Here is a 21,516-nt window from a genome sequence, read left to right on the forward strand (position 1 = left end):
GTCTTTTTTCACTGTTTTACTCAGGTTTTACTACCTCAGTAACTGCTGTGTTTATGTCTGTCATCTGACTGCGTGACTCACAGATCACAGCATGTTAATATCTCTGCACCTTATTCCTCTACCTCATGTCCAGAATGAGTGCTGTGTCAGTGCTGCACTGTCCTGTCTGTTTACTGTGTCTAATGTTTGTGTAATTTATTGTATTTATTGTTTCTAGTTAATTTTTTTTTGTTTGCACACCATGTCTGCATGTTCGCACTTTGTACTTTTTGTTCCTTGTTGCACCGTGTTGTTCCTGGAGGAACGTAATTTCACTCCACTGTGTACTTGTACATAGATGGAATGACAATAAAAGCCTCTTGACTTGACTTGGCTTGAAGAGCATTGATTTTGGCTGTGTAGCACTGGTTTGCATTGTCTGTACGCTGCACGCAAAGCTAATGTTAAGTTAGCCGACCAGGCTACAGACTCAAACCCCACAGAAAAGGTTTAATGTTGCCTTCATGACTTTTCAACCACAGTTGCTCAACTTCCTCAGATTGTAATCATCTAAACTTGTGTTTGTGCTTAAGTAAGGCAGAATTGAACCTGTTAGTGAGAAAAGCTATTATGTTTGCTAAGCAAAAGCTAAAGCTAAACAGCTCCTTTTGCCTAGTTAGCAGCACTGTTAACACTTAGCAATTTTTAGATAGATGGCTTGAGACAACGCAGAACAAGATCACACAAAAGCGATTTAAAATACTTTTACACTACTTGTGACGTCCCCGGAACACTTGAGACAGTTCGAAAGTATAAAAAAACTGGATATCATCCAAAACCCAGTGGGAGAGAGACGAGCTAGGTGTTGTGTCATTATTCAAGACATGTGCAGAATGAGCTGCCAATCAAGGTAACAATGAAACCCTGTTCCTGTAAGATTAAACGAAAGAAAAGGGGAACAAAATTACATTGTATATTTCATTACTTGTTTCTCTGCTAAAACAACAAGTACCCTGTCTCTTGATCAGTAAAGGCATTATATCTATTCCTCCCTCTGCTCCACCTTTAACTCACCAGATCAAGAATTGTCGCACCATCTACGAAGTCATTCAGATTACTGTAGAACACATGTAAAAGGCTATATTGAGATTGCTTAGATTCAATTCCACGACACATCACAGTACGCAAAATACTCTAGAGAATGGGTTCGCCAAAACATCATGACTCACCAGTACCATGACTCAGCTTTATCCAATGTCTGTTATTTGAGCAGTCACAGTGATGTCACTATGATGGGGAAAAGACACTTGGCTTTTATAGAAGACTTTTGTGCAAGCTGTAGCAACAGCCTTGTATACCATTCTCAGAACCAACATTAATAAGATGATATTCTTCTACATTATTGTACATATTCTTCTACACAGTGTAGAAGAATATCATCACTGCTGACATGGAAAAGGAGATACTAGGTCTATACAAAAAAGCAGCCTAAACTGTCTATGTCTATAGTTTCTATGACTACATTAACAACAGTCTAAGCAGCATAAGCTATGTCAATTACACTGTAACAAGTGTAATATGGGGGAGACAACAACATGGAGCATATTTCAATACCAAAAAGTTGCAGTGCTATTTAAAAAACAGCATCTGCCTAGCCTGTACCATCTTTCTGTGAAATCCAACACAATACAGTGAATGAAAAAAATTATACAATATAGATAAAATACAGCATTACAATGTTTAGGATACTTTCTTTTTTTAATGCCTTTCAATCAGTGATGGTTTAACAGAGTATTTGAAAACATCACCCCACACATGGGATACCATGTTTCAATTGCTTGTCCATGCAGTAACTCTCTATGCCACACTAAAAAGCTTTTAGGAAAGACTTCTCATGGTTCATTCACCTACTACTGTAAATCTGTCTGGAGAAGATGTCTGCTAAATATCTAAATATAGAAGAATAATTATGTAAATGTAGGAAAATGCTAAGCGACTGCTGCTTTACTCATAACTCGAGTTATTAAAGTGAGAGTGTAAACTTCATTAGACACATGAGAGAAAGCTTTCTTTTGGAGGCATAATTTGCAATGAACAGTAAGAGCAATACTAAGCATATCACACATTTACAACATTCTCATTAGAAGCAAACTGAGGTAAAAGTATCATAATATTGCACAGATGTGCCCCGATCACAAATTGTTTCAATTTCTCTATAGCCAAAGTGGTAGATGGGCAAGTTTTTGGATGACTTTTACCTTTTTTAGCTTTGTTTTGTTTTATTTACAGCCAAAGCTCACACTGTATGTGCTAAATGAACACATGAAAGTAGTACAACTACCACTTTTTATACAAAAGGTACAATATAAATAACATTCTTTGCTCTGTAACAGGCCAAACTGGCATTTTAAGTACTTTTTTTTTTTAAACAAGGGGCTATTTAGCACAATGAGTCATGCAAAATTATCCTACATTTTGGTATAAGGTGTGGCAGCAACACTTTATAATTACTTGCAAATGAAGCAAAAATCAGCTGGTTCTGATGCTGGCCAATTCAGGTGGTGAACCACAAATAACACGTCATGAGACTTCTACCGATTCCCACCATTAGTGAAGACAGAAGTTGAGAACATTTACAGACTTTTCCTGGTTCAAGAGGTGCTACACCATATAAAACCTCTGATATACCCCTGAAATACTGAAAATCCTCCCCAATATGGCAAGACAGCTATTTCCCCTCAAAAAGGAAAATTTACGCTGTGCCCTTTCACCAAACTATACCATAACACGCCATTCAGATGAGCAATGAAAATGAATAAGACAAGCAGAAAACATGGTATTTCAAAAGACATATTACATCAAAACAGGTCTTTAAATGACTGAGCTACTGTCTTTGTGTTGATACCTAAGTCTCAGCCAGCACAGACTGGCATTATGATGGACCAGTAAAACACAGAGAATGAGCCAGCTTTAGGTTAAAACCATAAAATATCCATAAAATACTCATAACAAAATATCCATGTACAAGACTAACATCTTTAATTCAAAGGAAAACAACACAGGCAAGTTTGTTGCATATAAAAGCGCCATACATAAGCTCTGTGTCATACAGCACCTGCATACAAAGGCCTCAGGAGCAAAACGAATATATAACCTTCATATGCAATCAGCAAGAGCTCTAATCATGGCCTTCAATTAGACAGCAAGTCAACCAGAGAGCCTCTCAACCAGTGAGTGCTCTCTCGTACTGTCTTTTAATCGACTTGTGAGTGTGGCAGCATGCTGCTATCAATCCCATTATAGTAAGTGACACTAAATCTAAAGCAATTATCTATGCACTGCCAGTAGGGTTTCAGAGACACAGACTCCCAGCATACAATGTTGACAGCAGAGATGGGCATCTTAATCTCTTCTCTATTTGCATATGTTGTACTTGCATTAAACTGCATCTGAACATCATGAAAGAGAAAATACTCCATAGTCTTAGAATAGAACCAAAAACACAGTTTAGCATGATAATGCACTAAAGTAATCTGACTTTATTAAATGAGTTAGATATCACTCAGATGTGACAGATCCACATTCAGTTCTGTATCTTAGCCATGTTTGTTATAAAACTGTAATCGTGCAGTTTTTTTAAACCTTCTAGGACAACACAACTGAAGAAAAATGAATGTATGACCAGCTTAATCCATAAGCCTCTGCTATACTTAGCTGTTCCTCAATCTTCAGGTTGATTTAGTAAGTTATAATGTTTTAGGCACATGCTTTTTACTGGGGTACCCAGCCCAAAATTAAACACATAACCATTATTACAACTGTTGTAAATATGCTCATTCCCCTCCTACAATTGTGCCCCATGAGTCTCTAGAGTTTAAAGAATCCAAATACAATATACTGCACATCCCTCATTTGAGCACGTGACTGAGAAAGCAAATACTAAAACGAGATTGGATACTGGTATATTTGAACATCTGTGCTCGTCCCTAGTTGACAGATGGAGAAGAGGGTCATTCAACTGGGGTGAACGAGAACCTCTCTTACAGCAGGCCATAGTACTCATTTACTTTCAGAAAGAAAACACTATAGCAGTAGCAGCCAACCCTGCCAATTATCCCAAAGTGTAGGTCACCAAGTTCCATTAATTCACTGGTTTAGCCTTCAGTCATACAGGAGGCTGTACAGGACCATATACTAGTTTCAAAATCTACAACCTGAGGTGAATGACTTCTAAATAGACATCATTCAGCTTTTATTACAAGAGTACTTCAAAGCAAATTCACAGGAACAGCTGAAAACTTCTGCTGCCCAATTACCGCAAGCTGCCCACATCAGGTATCAAAGGGTAAAGGGTCATCTCCTGTCCTATCTGTCCTTGCTTTGTAAATTGCCATCATGTCTGATTGACTGAGATTAGAGCAAAGCAGGCGACGGAACACTTTGGATGATCTAGCATACATATTATGGGTAGGCTTTTCCAGACATCTGCTGTGAGAAAATGAGTCTTCACAAAGCGACAGAATACAAAATGAAACAGCCAAGGTCACATAATGGACAACAAAAATGGTTCAGGACTTGATTGATACAGGTTAACGTCCGGTTTCCCAGACAAGGATTAAGCTACATCTGGGGTTAAACAGCAATGCCAATCGTGAATGACCGTTATGAATGCTATTTTGTCTAGATTTAGGTTTTATGTGGGTCTGGGAAACTGACTGTAATGGTCTTAGTTGTAAGCCTGAATTACAAGTTTGCCTATTCCAAACATGTCTTTGTAGTCTTGACAGACCTGCTTAATAAGCATGAGGAAGTCCATCGAATCAATAAAGACAGACAAGAGAAAATGAACCTGCCCCAAAAAAACAGAGACACCTGCAATTAATAATCATCATTAAAAAACACTTTATTAGTCTTAGAATAGTATTAGGATGCCAATGTTTTATGGTTTGGCACCTGTAGCAAAGCAAAAGGCAAACAAGCTTGCATGCAGTTCACTGGTTCACATGAGAATTAACTGAAAGAAGGCCTGAAATTGTGTATCCACACAACCACCTGCATAACAGAAACAACTCTAGCTAAAAAGAAAGAGCAGACTGGGTTTTTTTTCCAAGTTTTTTTTTTGTCTGTGCTTGATTTCTCTGCATGAACAATGGAGGACCATGCTAAGCACTTCTGACAGCTGCTTACGGAGAGCTAATCCTACATTTCATATTCTCCAAGTTGCAACAGGTATCAGAACAATACCACAAGACACAAATTAGTGGGTTTGGTAACACCTGTTAGGAGTGTTAGAGATGGATCATGCAATGAATTACTTTGAAAGGCTGCCAGTATCACTGTTTAGTTACATTGTGACCTGATGGTGCGACTACAGACTAGATGCACTGAATACTTTAAATTGCTGGCACAAGAATTGCAGAAGCTACATCACAACTTTTGCATTTTTTCAAAGACAGTGGAACTAAAAGCTTTTCAAAGAACTCTATAAAGAACAATCTTGTTAGCATTTATCTGATGGCTAACTACATCTTTACCATAGTTATCTATGGAAAATGGAGACAATGTTTCCTGTATTCAGAATCAAAGGTCACTTTTGGATTATTCATTAGCTGTTATCTATCGGCCAGTGTTGGACGAAGTACACAAAACATGTACTTGAGTTAAATTAGACATACCCAATGTAAAATATTACTCCAGTAAAAGTAGAAGTTCCTCCCTTTAGGCCTCCACTTGAGTAAAAGTACAAAATTATTTTCTTTCAAATGTACTTAAGTATCAAAAGTAAAAGCACTAAAAGATTCATTATGACTGTCTTAGTATCATTTTTGTAGCAAGACGTTTGCTTCATGAACTCATTTTAGGTGAAAATACTCCAGTGTCACTCTGATATTCTTTTCATAGAATATCATTAATCATTAATTGACACTGCTGTCAATTCAAATTAATATAAGGACAAACACTGAAGGCAAACTATTTCCATTAGGTAGAACTGAGTGGCTCTGAAATAACTTTTTACAAACAAGCAAAGTTTCAGTTTAAGTTTATTTGCAACTTAGTTACAAGTTTAAGTTGAATAAAAACTCAGGTTCAGCCATTTGTTTTGCTTTACTGTACTGCATCTGTAGGCCTCTGTACATAAACTAAACATAAACTAGTAAAAACATATTTACTATAACTTGAATAGTGTTTGTACAAATTCATAAAAAAGACACATCAGTCTCAACTGTGTATGAGCATGTATTTCTATAGTTAGGTTAGTTCCATCATTTATGTTTGAACAGACTCACACAAAATGTTATGCTGCTGCACTGGCGTTAAACCGTGTGCTTGCACTGGGTCAGTATGACCAACAGGTCAAAACAAGCTCAAAACAAACTGTGCGCTGTACCCTGGTTGGTGTTCTTGCTTCTTCCATTTTGATGTGTTACATTTTTATTCACACATAAGCCGAAAGGAATGACAGATTTCACATAATGTAGTGGAGTAAAAAGTAAGATATTTGAATTGAAAATGGAATGGAATGAAAGTAAATAGTCACCAAAAATGGAAATACTTCAGTAAAGTACAGATATATGAAAAAAACATTTACTTCATTACTGTCCACCATTGCTACTGGCTGATGTGGCTGGTATCTAGGTACTAGTGATGATGAGAAATACATATCATCACTACTAACATTTTAAAGTCAAATATCTCTAGATATATAGACATCAGTTTAGATTTCAAATCTTATTTGAGCAGTTTACTTCGGAAAAGCAGTTACTATGTTAACTGCATTTGTAGCCCTGTAAAATGAACATAATATTTCGTTTTAATGCTAATCCATGTAGATGGAGTCCCACTTTCTACATTTTATAAATGTTTATGCATATCAGCATCAGCCCACAATTCCCATATCAGTACATTCATACTATGCCATGTCCACTACAGAGTGGGCCTGGTGCCAGACTGGTAACTCATGCCAAAGCTAACTTAATCCCCTTGCATAACTCCCCCAAACAGGAGTTACAAACAAGCAGGGCGTGTTTGCTTAAAGACGACCTATCAGATATAAAGAGCTCAGCATTATAATAATTACTTGCAGCACATTAAAACATGTGGATTGAATAATATAACATAAGTGATAAAATATTCCTCAGATATCTTCAGATAACTCTTTCTAATTAAAGCTGCAGAAGTGACAGCTGTCTGAGATGTAGAACCTCACCCAAACGCAGATAAGAACACAATGGTTCCCATAAAAGAGAAATAGGCCTGTTGGGCTGAACCTGCTCAGCATGCAGCGGCTCGCCCAGCGACACGCTTTACCCGCAGGAAATCTCCTCTGTTCTAAATATCACACCAGCCGGAGTCCCCACTATCTCCCCTCCACATCTGACCGGTGGCCAACAAACGCCTTCTCTTCTTTCTCTCCTGGACGTCTGCAGGGCTGAATGGCATGGTTCTGAGCATATTTACAGACTGTCTTGGCAGGCCTTTTCTGAAACAAATCCCAGCGTGGAAGCCAATTCAGTACAACATGAGAGCAGAGATAAGGAGCCGCAGTGGCAGCAGACATGATCCCAGAACAGGCAACACTTTCATTCTAGACTAGTTCTGAGCTCCCAGAAGAAGGGAAGAGAAAAAAATAGCCTTCCGATTTCTTGTGATTTCCATCAGATCCCCTCTTTGATACAGGATGCTTCAGCCTCAGTCACACCTCTGCCTCGATCAGATTTATCCTGAGTTAGTAACAGCACATTTATTTCCGCTGTGGTGAAAAGGAAGCCTGAGCAGAGATCTCAATCTCTGAATTTGGCCAGACACAAACACTGAACTCAAAAGCAAGACTCCGCGTTTCATAACTATAATATAATAAAACTATAATATCATTTTTAAGTGATTTTACTAACATGTTTAACTTCACTTCAGTCTAAAATGCTTTGATAGATGCACCCACACAGGCCACGAGTGAATGGGGCTGAATATGGCTTATAATGGCAGTGAGCAAAGAATGTTTGAAAATGTGAGACAAACATCAAAGTACGCTGCAAATCAGAGCCAACAGTTAGTAATCCAGGGACAGATGATTCACACTTCAGTCCCTGAGGCCATGCCTCCATCTGTGACTGCTCCAGCTGATGCTCTGCACATGCTCAGCATTCCTTTAGAGTAAGGCTAGGCACCAGATAGAATTTCTGTTATCGCAGTATGACCTAAAAACCATAAACTGAACTATGAGTTTCACATAATGTCTCACACAGTGCTCGTGCAAATAAAATGGAAATAAAAAAATTCTACTTATCAATTAAATGGTCATTACCAATAATCCCTGATAAATTAGTATCCAGTTCCATGCCTAATTGCAATTGCAGACTGACAGCGCTCAATTGACATCATACTTGTTATCACCACTATATTGCTGTCACAACACCAGTCAATCAGACTATGACAGTGGTGCTTGTAGGGCCACTGTTTGTATGCAGATTTTAGATACAAAAAAACCTGACAGACCAAATATGTCCATGGTGTGTTTTTGTGTGGTTCATAACTGTAGTAACCACAGCAACAAAGGACAAAAGGTTCTCTAGGATCCCAGGTGTCCAAGGAGAAAGACGCTGAAGAGCTGACATTTGATGGTGTAGCTGATGGTACAAAGGAATGAATTTCATTGATCTTCCATAGACAAAATAATTATGAGCAATTGTATGCTTTTGACTCCTGTGATGGGGGGGGGGGGTTTGGAGTATTATCTGTATGTTGAAATATTCAGACAGACTGCCCTGCATGCAAAAACAGTCTAGAATGAAACATTCCTTTAAACATCAGTGTGAATGGGTGGGGCTAAACTGCCATAGGCTGAAAATGCAACTATAAATATCTCTGCTGCCAGAAGAAAACCTTGTATCTCCATTTTTTCAGTTTTTGACCATTTGAAAATGTCTATTCTTTGCATTGTGTGTAAACTGATGATAAATCATGATAAATAGGCCAAAATAAACAGCCCAAAATGACTTGGGGGGGAAAAAAGGTCTGGTTCCACTGACCTACATTAAGAGTAAAGTAGGTTTTTTCCTTCTCCTGTAAAGTTAATATTTTGGAGAGACAAGATTTTCTTCCGACAACAGCAATATATTTGCATTTGCAAAAACACTACATTTAAAACAAGCTCCCTTTACAGCTATATTTCTGTATATGAACTGTACTGACTGAGGGAGTGGTCTGTTTTGAAATGCTTACAATGTTTATATACCACATGATACATTTCCATTTCGAGGAAAACTTCCCGTATTTCTGTATTTTCCATCAATGGGCCCTTTGAATGAAGTCTGTCTGTATAACTTCACTATAGGACTACAGTAGAGAACATAACTAAAGAAATAATATGACTTTCAAATAAACACAATGGGAGAGGGCCTCACTGACTGCTTGCCTCCTCGCTTTTCTGTGGCTGACAAGAACAGAGAGCAACAGAAACAGAGGGAAGAACAGTGTGAGTGAAGCGAAAACAGGAGCGGCCTGTCTGCTCTAGTCGAACATCAAACACAGTATCGCTCCCCCAGAGCACGGCAACCAGACACAGCGAGGGAGATGGAGAGAGAGGGATTGAGAGAGAAACTATGAGAGCAATATGAGTTAGGCTTCCTAAAGGCATTACAACTTTCATCTCTTCATGTAGCACTAAGATCTGCAAATCACACCCTATATTGTCACGCCTGCACATTCTCTAAATTCACCACCTATCCCTGCAGGATAACCAACAAAACTGAAATGTAGAAAAATAAAAATAATCAAGAATGACATTAAGAGCTATCAATACTTGTCAAGTAGTTTATGCCGAACAATACAGTTCTTGTCAGAGGTCCAAACTAAACAGAAAGCTGGGTGCATGCCATGGTTCCAGTATTAGTCATTGTGCCATTTTGTCATGTGGCTGGACATCAAATGATGTGCTGCGAAGGACGAAGCAGCTTCGTGTGCTCTAAAACACTTCCTCCATCACAAAAGGCCCTTGTCAAAAGCAGCAGGGCCTCCGCTGCTCCTGTGTGTGTTGACACAACAAGCCTTGCCTCAATGCATGACTATTAATAGACCAGCAATCAAGGTTTCACCAGAGTATAGAGTGCTAGCATCCACCCTGTCCTGCTCAGCACTCTCAGGGCACAACTGAGCACTGCTAGGCAACCTGAATGGTACACAATATGCAAAACTGGATGGATTTCTGGTTGCTCTTGTTGACTTTAATGTCATCAGTGTTCTAGACGTTTTTACCTGAATTAAAGCTAAAATGGAGCAAAGTGGACAAGCTACAAACTTTGGATTCATGGCTAAAAGGCCACAGCTAGCAGCCACTCTGTAAACAGATGAGATCGTACCCTCATCATTTATTCACTGATTTTGGCAAAAGTTTGTTGAAGCTAGCTGAAAACCAACAGCCAAACAAACGCAAGCGCTTCCTCAAGCCTCACCCTACATATGCACACAGAATACCCAAGTTAGAACACTGGAGCTAAATGATAATATCGCAAGTCATGACTGTCGTAATTGTAATGCAGTCATGATCAATTCACACAAATAAAATGATATGAGCAGACACCGAGACAGCTAATTGGCTAGCTAACACCAGCTAACACAGAAGCTAGCTAGCTGACGCTGAAATAGTTTGTGGTGAAATACATTAGCTACCTAGCCAGTTACCATTAAGATTAGCTTACAGCTAACACAGCTAACATACTGAGTTGAGCAATTTTCAAATAAAATGTGCTGTGCAAAATAAGCAACTGTAGCACACCCTCCAACCTCCTTAGCTCTCTCAAGCTACACAGATGTCCACTCTCACTCTTGCTGTAAATTGGTCACGTTCTTTTCTTTTCATCTTCCTTTTCTTGGTTTCTTTGGGCAGCATAAAACATTGTAGGTAATGGAAGAGCATAATAGCATTATGTCCTCTGCCATTTCTCCTCAAAAAAACTGACTAGCCATTGCAGAGGGCCTTATTACAACTCAGGTTTGTAGCTAGCTATATAATGCTAAAGCTTGTATGTGGCTTCCCACTGTTTGTTGTGCAAAGCACAACAGAAGTGATAGACATGAAGAGATATCACCGTATCTTACTTCCTTCAATGTTGGTGGTCGATATTTGTTCGTTCTCCTGTTTACAGGGAAAACGAATTGCTGATTTCACATTTAACCTGCAGGTCATTTTTCATAATCCTTGAGACAATAACTTGAAAACAGATAGACAAGACCTTGCATGGAGTAAAATAAAGTGTTTTTTTCCTGTGGGGCTCCTGAAATAACAGGAGGACAGCCTGCTCAGTGCCTGGGGGTCGCACCTCTATCATTGTCTTCAATGAAAGCTTTCTGTATTGAATGCAATATGGCTTACGGCAGTGTCTGATTACCATTCTACATCCTACCAAGCCCTCATAAGGCTCTCATCTGCAGTTATAGGCCAATAACTCAGAGGCCTCATAAAACTTGACGAAGCTGCCCTTGAAGGAGGAGAATGGCTCAAATGTGCAAATGAGCTTGGCCGACAGTGTTAAAATGCAAACTCACGTAGAGCTTGCTATCAGTACTATGGGACATGATGCAACTCCTCATAAATCCCATCTTTCATCACTTGGCTATTTCATTCAAAGCCTGAATGGCTGTTCCATTCAGAGCCTGCTTTTTCCAGCCTCGTGACTCACTCAACAAGCGGTGTCTCATGTGGGAGACGGCTTTGAATGTTCTCACCCCTGGCACTGAGCGTGTCGCTTTGTCTTGCTCTTTGTCTGCCTTTCTCTAGCACGCTCCCCTTTGAATGCACCTCTCCATCTTTCATTCTTGGTCCCTTGTGCCCTCACAAGAGGAGATCACAAGAGAGGATCCCAACCTACATATAGACTTACTCAGTTAAGGCTGGTTATAATACTGGATGGGAGGACAAAAAATAAATAAATAAATAAAAATAACCCTACCAATAGCATTAAAATAAGCAGTCTAGTTAACTACAGATCGCACTGAAATGTTTGAATGTCGTCGTATATCACTGCCCAATGCTACAGCAAGCTAACAGAACAATCACTGTATATTTCACAACAGCTTTGCACTTTTTGCCAAATACAGCATGAGCAGAACAGGACAAGATTGAAGTTTCATTCATTAAAGAAGAACACTGTAAAAGCGCAATATGGAAATTATGAAATACATCTTATCTGTACATCTCATCTTTTACATGATGTTAGAAGCTTAAACGACGGTCAGAAACTTCAAATGTCTGTGTCCTGCAGCTTACAGCACCCCAGTTAGAATGACATTAACAGAATACTTTGGATCCCATAAGGTCCTAATTGCCATGGTGCTAATCAAATAAATGCAGGCTCTTTATGAAACAAATGAAATTGTTTCTGCATTAAAATGAAATGAAAATGTTTCTGCATTATGTACGTAATGACATGCTCAACATTTGACTTTGACTGCCTCAGCCAATCAGATTTTACAACCAGACTTACCCGCATCAGTGAGTACTGATTGCAGAGTGCAGGAAGGCACAGCTAAGCATTATGGGCTTAGAAATTTAGTGTAAAAAGATGATGACTAATTTATGGACATTTCACTCTGCTTAATACATTGAAATGCACTTTACACAGAACCGCAGACTGGCGGAGAGAATCTTCAGCTTTGGCTAGATGTAAATCATCCCCATCACAGCCAGTTCAAACAGCCAGTCTTATGACCTTTTGGGTCCACAAGCGTCAAAAATAGCCAGCTTAAGTCAGTTATTAACAGCAAGTAAAAAGATGCCGTTTTTCTTTCAAAGAGAAGGATGGTTTTGCCCCACTAGCCCATTTATAGCAGCCACTCCTTGACATACTGTTAAACCTGCTCTAGATGAATCACACATCTAAAGAGGGTATTCAAACAGCTAGCCAAGATGGGCAAACCTCAGTGCAAAGTTAGATTTGGGATGCATCTGATGCCAAGGGCACTGAATGGTCTCTGTTGTTCCAGTTTTCCAATTCACCAGTTACAACTAGAAGAAGAATTAGGTCTCCAGCGCATACAGGAGTCATTTGGACGTTGCAACCTCAGGAGCTTTCTGGTCTTGACTAGTTGCTTGAATACATCACTGATAGAGCATAGGAAGACAGACGAGATTAGTTATGTCAGGAAGCAAAGGGCCCGGCCCAAGATAATTTATTACATTATCTGCATATTTATAGGCTAAGTACTGTCAGACACGTCATCATTAGGAGCGGTAAAATGACTCACAATCAAAAGGTTGTCATCAATTCATACCTTCTATCTGAATTTACCTGCTTCGCTTTAAAAGGGAATTCTATCAATTTTTCAATATTGATTAAGTCATTAACATGTAAACAAAGTCATTCGGAGTGACCTGATGTAAATTACGCTGTTCTAGAGAAACTTAACTGTTCATATTAGTGATGAATGGAATTGGGGTGGGAAATATGGTGATATTTTATCATTACTGTGATACATTACGTCACAATACACTTTTCTGAGCATATTGTGGACACCATCAGCACTTAATAGACTACGTTTCATTACAAAATGAGCACAATTAGGTCTGTTAAATTGGATTTAGTGTAGTGCAGTTTGTGAAACACTTAATAAAAATAATTTTGCATGCAGTTGTAAGTTGCATATCACCCACCCCTACTTAGAAATAGACATCCAAGTCATTTAATGCCTCCAAAAGCTGCCTCACAGAAAGATATTACATGAAATGTTTACAGTACATTGCCTGATTTTTAAGACATTGTTTTACAATAGTTTTGAGAGAAGCTTTTGTGGCCAAAGAAACCACATTCATTCAGATTTAGCACTATTTGAAATGGCTATATCTGCGTTGTAGACATCACAATCCCTGGTTCCTATCACTACCACTGTTAAGAAATAATGATCACCATTTTACCATGAAATTTCTCTTTAAGGTGATTTGTTCCTAAAGTAAGACCTTGACTGAAGAGTCCCACCTCCACAATACACTGGGTCTACATGGGGCTTTACTCAAGTGTAGAATGACATCATCTGGGAAGATCCCATGACTTTATGAGGCAATAAAATTCATACGTCCAAGTGACTGGAAGCGTGGACACAGATACAAGAAAATACTTCAGATGAATGTCATAACATTAACTTGGTTAGAACAGGCTGCGACAGGGTGAAGCCAAGTTAAATTCTGCATTGATGACAATGGTCAAATGGACATGTTTTTGAAGTGAGACATTAAATTTTGATCTTCATAGATCAAATAGCCCTTATATAGAGAAAGACAAACAATGCACTTTGTATAAGAACAGTGTGCATAGAATATTATGTCCAAACATGCAAAGTAAGAACAGTTTACCATTCTAATTCAGTCTCTAGGGTACATGCTGGTGCTGCCAGAGAAACAATATTACGGTGGGTTCAGAAGCCCTGGTTCAACAACCCATTTTAACTGTTGAACACGTAGGTTAATTGTCTAGGCTGCTCTTAATGATCTCCCTGTAGAGCAAGTCAATTACCATTATCTTCAGTTTCATTCAGAGCTTCGGTATAACGTTTAACAAACGTCAGATTTTCAACAAATGAAAATCTACTATACACCACATCCACATGCTGCATAGATCGCAGACAGTTAAAAACATTTAAAAACTCGTCCAGACTAGGTGCAAAACTTTTTGTCTGCACAGAAAAGCATTCAAAATATCAACTGTAATCAAAGCAAGCAGTTTAGAATCAACTGCAAATTGAATGCAAATCAATGACGGGATGTGCCAAGATAATTTCCCTGTTTGAAAAGTAAGTAAAATAAACTCATTTCATTTTGAATTTAATCAACTTAGTCATAGGAAAAACTTGGGGGGGGGTCATTACAGGCCCTAAAAACTTCTCTACCACAAAGTTTTTACCACCAAGCACAAGGAAAAGAGTACACAAAGTACTTTCCAGTCTCTCAGTCATATCTGGATGTCTGAATAACCTGAATGCTTGCTATCTTGGATTAGATCCACAAACTGTCAAAATCCTCCTCTCAGCCAGAACACCACATCAGAAACAGCTACAGAAAAAAAAAAGAAACAAAACTCAAACTCAAACTGTGCTGTCCGTATCAGCACTAAGGCAGACTTCAACTCTGATCCTTAAAAGCTGGATGGTTGATGGTCCTTTTGCACAACATTTAGACAGCCCACTTTAAGCTCACTTAAACTAATAGGGCTAGTGGGCATTAGCTTGAGGATGAGCCGAAAGAAAGAAAGACCTGACATCCCTGGAACTGAGTAAATCTAGACAGCTTTACATCCCACAGGCTCAAGGCATTATTAATGAACGCCTGGGTCTGATTGTTCATGTAATTCTAATTCTGTGATAAGCAAAAAGAACTTCCTCATCCAGGGAGAAATAAAGAGTTCAACAGCAACAGAAATCAATCAGAGCTAGTCAATTCCTCGAAGAGCAGCAATTAAAAGAAGAGGAGGGCTTCCTTCAGGTTCCTCAGAGAAATTAGAGCTTAGACTCATATTCCTGCTGTGCTCATGTACAATTTACCTCCTTGAGGAATCTGCAATGATTATTTGGCAATCTGCATGACGATAATGCACACTTTAAATTCTTCTAGTGGTATCAATGACAGTAAGTAACAGAGCCTGATGGGCACACCTGTTTATATGCATTTTTTTTTCCACATGTATGTTTCTATAAGACACCTATGAGTCATTTAGCTTTTTCCAGTAATGTGTTTTGGAGCTGAAGAAAGGCTATGCATGATTGTTATTGTTCAGTTAAACCTATTTTTGTAGATGGGCCACTCTGCTTAAAAAACTCTGATTATTCATTATATATTATGTGTATAACTGAAAGTGAGAGCCCTGCTCTTAAATCCAAAGGCACTGCCTCACAAAAGACCAGAAAATCTATGTGAGGGCATTTGAACAGTCACATAAACTCTATGAAAGATTGGTAAAGCACAGTTATGTCCCAGAAAGCCACTTATTTGCTAGAACAATTTTAAATGTTAGCACTGATAGCCTTCAAATCAACGCATCGAATTTTGAAACCGTATACTCCCCTTTGTCTTTTACAAGAGTCTCTCAATTGTCCTCTTTTGTGAAAACTACTCTCAAGGATCTAAGCTAGGCATCTGGTGCAACCAATCAAAGTAGTGAGAGGGGCTCACACTACGCACACATCCACTCTCAAATGACTGGATTTCTTTTTTTTTTTGGGAAGGGTTACATTTTTGGGGCTTATTTTGTTGCCCAAACATGTGACATATTAAAATTTATCTTAAAAATTCTATTTCAAAACGTTGAGAAATCACTTTAACATATAAACCTTGAAAATCAATCGAATCTTGATCTTATACTCAAATTATTTGAAACTTGAAAATCTTTAACTATTGTCATATATAAGAAGAATAGGCAGAAATGTACAATTTCCAGAGCACTTCAAAAACCTAGGTTTAGTAACACCTATGAGCTCAGCGGGCGTGTCAGGTTGAAGCACCTGACAGAACCACATAGTCAGCAAGGTGGCTGATCTCAAATTACACTGCTCACTTCAAATAAGCACATGTAATAAAAGAACAACAGGTGTGTACTTGTCACGATGCATGACAGCATCATTTAAGGCAATTCAGGCTGAATTAAGGCAGATTAAGGCTTTAAACAATAATCAGTATTTAATAATTTAGTAATTTAGTAATTAATGACATTAGTTCAGTAAAAACAGTCTTCCCCGTTTTTCCCTGTGAAGACTTCATGCTACTGCAGGATCCTGCCTGAAGTTGAGACCAGAGGTAAAGCCTTAGCACCATGAAGTGTTTGAAGTAGGCTATTCACTCCTGTTACAGCAGCTCTGGCATGACACCTCATTGCTGCCTGTTCTCAGGCAAAGTATGTGGCTGACAACTGGCCCAGCCTTATTCAAAGAGTAAATCTCTGCAGCAGTGGAGCGAAAGGTACTGGTGCTCACCACCGAAAGCTACAGTTGCTACAGCACAGATTTTTTTCTAAATAAAGGGGACAAAAGCTGTTATGCTGTTTGCATGTTCTTTCAAAGTTCTTGCGGCGTTCAGCGCTAATAATTTAACCTGGCAGACATGACAAATGGAACGAGTAGCCAATCAACGCAGCGTGTAATAAGCATAAGCTTTTATTTGTCTTTTCTTTGTGCGCAACAGAAAAGACATGCAGGTCTACCAGCAGTGTGAAACCGCTTCTCTACATTCCAGAGCTGATGGGTGGGGATCTCAGGGTGCATTCCAGTTCGTATTTGCATGCGAATGACGAAAGTGCAGAAAAAGCACTCTGAATTCAAGGCAGAGACACTCTGTGCCAAAGGCATCTGCTTGGGCCCAGATCAGCATAGCTAAAGCACTATGTGATCCCTTTCCAGGGAGAGCCGACGGACAGGTTAGGAACTTTTGTTGACTTCCATGACAGACCGTTCCCTGAAAAAAGCCTACGCTTATTTCACCTACCCATCGCTATTATGATGTGTGTCATGTTAGACACATAAAGTATGAGTTTACAATATGTGTAACGACGAAGCACTTCCACCGAACCGCTAACCTACGAGTTATCAGATAAAATATAGGAAGCTGACTAAAATGATTGCTGATTACATCAGATACAATTTCCAATGCAAGCGAGAGCACAGGCACACATGGCACACATGATCAACACCCTATTGCAGCTTTTTGCTTTCATACATCAGTGACGTACACTGCATGTCTAAAAGGACCCAGACATCCCGAATTCTGTTACTTTAAAGGTGCACTAACTGCTGAAAAGCTGTGCCAACAGAATGGAGTGCTCTGAAACAGCCACACATGAGCCCTAAGTTCACCAGAGCTCATGTGGAGCTGTGTTCTGGAGTGATGGAGCAACATCAAATACTTTTGGGATGAGCTGGAGTGGTGTTTCTGATGCAGACCTAATCGTCTGACATCAGTACATGACCTCGATGGCTAAACACAAATACAATCATGTCCTCACAGCTATGTTTTAACATCTAGTACGCAGTCTACTCAGCAGAGCAGAGGCTTGTATCTGCAGCAAACAGTGAAGAGACTGTGACAGGGATGCATCACTCGTGGCTGGCCATAGTGATGTGCTGTGGATCATCTGATCCCAGACCGTCTAAAAAATTTACAAGGCAAGCTCAGTAGTGTGGTGAGACACACCCACAACACAAGGCTTGATCTGGACGATCTCGCTCATCACGAGTTTGTAGGAGGGAGGGATGAGGCAGCTTGTCTCCAAATAAAAGAAACCCAACAGGCCACTTTGCGCTCTTCTCACTCCACTGACTCATGACAAGTTTGACTGGCAGCCCGTCACATGAAGAGGAAACGAAAAAGAAAGTCTGCCGCTGTCTCCACTGTTCGAAAGTTCACATCTCGGTCGAGAAAAAAAATAGCCTCCATCTGTCTTCAACCACAGTGACAAAGCATTCGCTAATTCATAATACAGTGACCCATATAGCCACGGCTGCCATCTAAAATTAGTGCGAGAGAGAGACAGACGGCCCTTCACTCGTCCTCACTGCGTTCTCCAGCAGTTCGTAGCATGGAAAGGTGAGGAGGACGACAGTCACCTCCCAGAAAGCTTGTGTGTAATATTTCAAAAGAAATAAAATGTACGGTCCTAACCGTTTCTGACATTAGCAGAGCTGCATAAACAGGCCGGCTGGAACACACTGTAGTTAGCTAGCTCTGTGCGCTACGTTAGCTCGAACGATTTCGTAGTTGTTTTTACTGCTCATCACTCATCCAGCTCGCTAGGAGTTAAACGGCTGAAAAAAAGAGATATGGTGGATAGAAAGGATGCCGTGAAATGGTCCAGATGGTCCAGTTCAGGGGTCTTGGCTTGACCATGTGTGACATAAATTTCAACAGCTTCATAAAACAGTCTAACACTATGAGGAATGGCTGCTAGCTTGCTAACGTAAAGTGTTATGGATATTGTTAAGCAGGCGACATCAGCTCGACAGCTAGTCTGCTAACAGTGGACGCAAGAAGAAAAAAAAATGTCTTTAAAAAGTCACATTTTTTATCTTTACCTGGTCCAAGGGAAGGTCGACAATCTCGCTGATGGGCTGCAGTAAAGCGGAGCCCGTACAAGACTTCGTCTCAGTAGCCATGGCTTTTTTGTGAATCCTCTGTTGATCCAGACTCCCTTTCGTTCAAATCCCCCCCCCCCAGAAATCCCTCTGTCCCCCGCCCTCTCTCTCTATCTCATACACACACAGACACTCTCACTCTCTCTCTCTCTCTCTCTCTCTCTCTCTCTCTCTCTCTCTCCTTTGCGCTCAGACGTTGTTGCTGTTCCTGCTCGGCTCGGTTGTCAGGAGCGCAACAACTCCGAGCGGCCAGCGCGCACGGAGACAGCAACGTTAGCCCGCAGGCGGAGTCAGTGGTCCGGCCCCTACATTACAACCAAACACAGCCCAGCATCCGCCCCGGACTGCCCGACAGCCCGTCCCCAACAGTTTATTTACGTCCTTCTTTCTCGGGACCATTTAATAGTTGAATCACTGAAGAGTCATTCATTGGACACGAACACGGTCTTTTTGTCTCTACAGTCTCAGTTAGATATTGTGCCCAAGTACAACTGCATAACATTACTGAACTGGGGGGGGGTCAATAAACTGGCTGTTCGTAAAATTAGAGCCTCTCAGATATTTTCAAGCGAGTTACTTTGCTTTTCTGTGAATATTGCACAAATATGTAGTAAAAACGTTTTCTCTGCATGTTTTGTGTGACAGGGTGGACTTGTGCTCGATGGACCTCATCAAGAATGACGAAAACAACAAAACATTTACCAGCTTTTCAACAAGGCTTAAAAGAGGTCAGTTACATGCCCTTTTGTCACTCAGTGTGACAGAACATTATTTTGCGACTAAATACATTAGTGTGACAGAGAGCAGCGAAAAGACTGTAGATACAGTAAATGGTTGATATTGCTGTGTTTAGTGTTAAAGTGAACACAGATATGCATTTGAACCTGGCAAAGGTTTATTGGTATTGCAACCTTTGTTTAGTAAAATATGAGATGAGACTCTCTTTGCATAGACGTTTGAACACCCCCAGTCGGACTGTTGATTAGCTCAGTGAACGCGTTCTCTACGGAGAGGAGCTCTATGGCATTTGTTTACACGCTTTACTCAACAACTTCTATTCATTTGCTGAGTTTCTGAGTTAGAAAATAATAAAACATAAAATGTGCCACAGTGTGTGAGTGGCTGTCTGTGTCTGTCTGTCTGCCCTGCGATGGACTGGCGACCTGTCCAGGGTGTATTCTGCCTTCCGCCCGAAGACTGCTGGGATAGGCTCCAGCACCCCCCCCCGCGACCCTGACGGAGAAGCGGCTTAGAAAATGGATGGATGGATGGATGGATAAAATGTGCCACATTTTATGCTTCATTTTTTCCCCAATATGTTCAATTCAGTAAAGAAAAGCGCTGTTGTGTATTAAAATGTGCAGAATTGTGTTCTCTGTGGAGCGTTCACTCATTTGAACAACGAAACATGTCTTTCGACCAGGAGTGCCCAAACTTTTGCAGCAGTCTTACATTGTACATTTGGCCATACATACTTGCTCTGAGTGCACAAGTTGTTGTCATCTTCCAAGCCCTGGGTCAGCAAGTCCAGATATGAGATAATGTCTTTTTTAAATAAAAGAGTCGTCCGCCTTCTGTCATCAGTAATGTAGAACTGAATTAGACATCATGCTGGTTTTTTCAGGGGCAGCTAATGTTTGACTGACAACACTGGGTACAAATTAAGGACCAAAGGACATAAGAAACAGTTCATTTCAGGAGTAAGAGCGAGATGTTCATGTCTATGGTCACTGCAGTCAGAGAGTGCCACCAAGTGGCTTTCTTGGGAGGTGAAAAGAGCTGTGGCTGCAGCTTTTCTCAGCTCAGTGTGACTTTGCTGTGTTAGAGCGTTTTTAAGAATGAAAATGCACAAGCCTGCTATCACAAATAATCAGGGTGGAGCTGTGTAGATCTCTGCTGCTGAACAGTGCAGAAGAGTTGTGTTCTGGACATAACATGCTCAGACTAAAGCAAGACCAACAGCTTCTACCTCAATATGTATACCGTACAATTTAAACCTAGCTTAGTTAGCCATAGAAGAATATTCAGTCTTCTGTTTTGTCCTTTTTCTCCTAGAAGGGACCAAATCATGGAGAAATTTTCTCATGAAATCCACCCGTTGTTGAAGTTTTAAAAGCAGGATTTCAGCCCTGATTTTTTTTTAAATGAAGCACTATACCAATCGGCCAATCAGAACAGAGCGTATTTACATTTATCAGTCTTGAAGGTACAGTAACACAGCCTGATGGATCCTGAGGAATAAACAAAGCTTGTAAAGTGGAAATCTGAAAATGAATTCTGACTGTTTTTGGTACATCAAATCACACACAGGGGAAAAAATAAACAAAATGCAAGGCAAATGTAAGATATGGGCCCTTTTAAGAATCATGAAGTGGAAGGATTTTATGGTTTTACTACAAGATTAATTCAGATTTTGACTGTTTTGGGGAACTCCAG

General features: G+C 39.9%; 1 protein-coding gene across 2 annotated transcripts in view; it reads right to left on the reverse strand.

The window, feature by feature from the left end:
* Nucleotides 1-19,155, reverse strand: part of mboat2a (membrane bound O-acyltransferase domain containing 2a) — an 84,903-nt gene extending 65,748 nt beyond the window's left edge. The window contains exon 1 of one of the 2 annotated variants that reach the window (XM_017694443.2): nt 19,021-19,155. In XM_017694443.2, coding sequence (XP_017549932.1) covers nt 19,021-19,101 — 81 coding nt within the window. In that variant the 5' untranslated portion in view covers nt 19,102-19,155. The remainder of the gene's footprint in view (nt 1-19,020) is intronic. The other variant, XM_037541743.1, reaches the window with a different exon arrangement.
* Nucleotides 19,156-21,516: the final 2,361 nt, after the last annotated feature.

This window comes from Pygocentrus nattereri, chromosome 10, assembly GCF_015220715.1.
Source record: "Pygocentrus nattereri isolate fPygNat1 chromosome 10, fPygNat1.pri, whole genome shotgun sequence".
Taxonomy (NCBI): domain Eukaryota; kingdom Metazoa; phylum Chordata; class Actinopteri; order Characiformes; family Serrasalmidae; genus Pygocentrus; species Pygocentrus nattereri.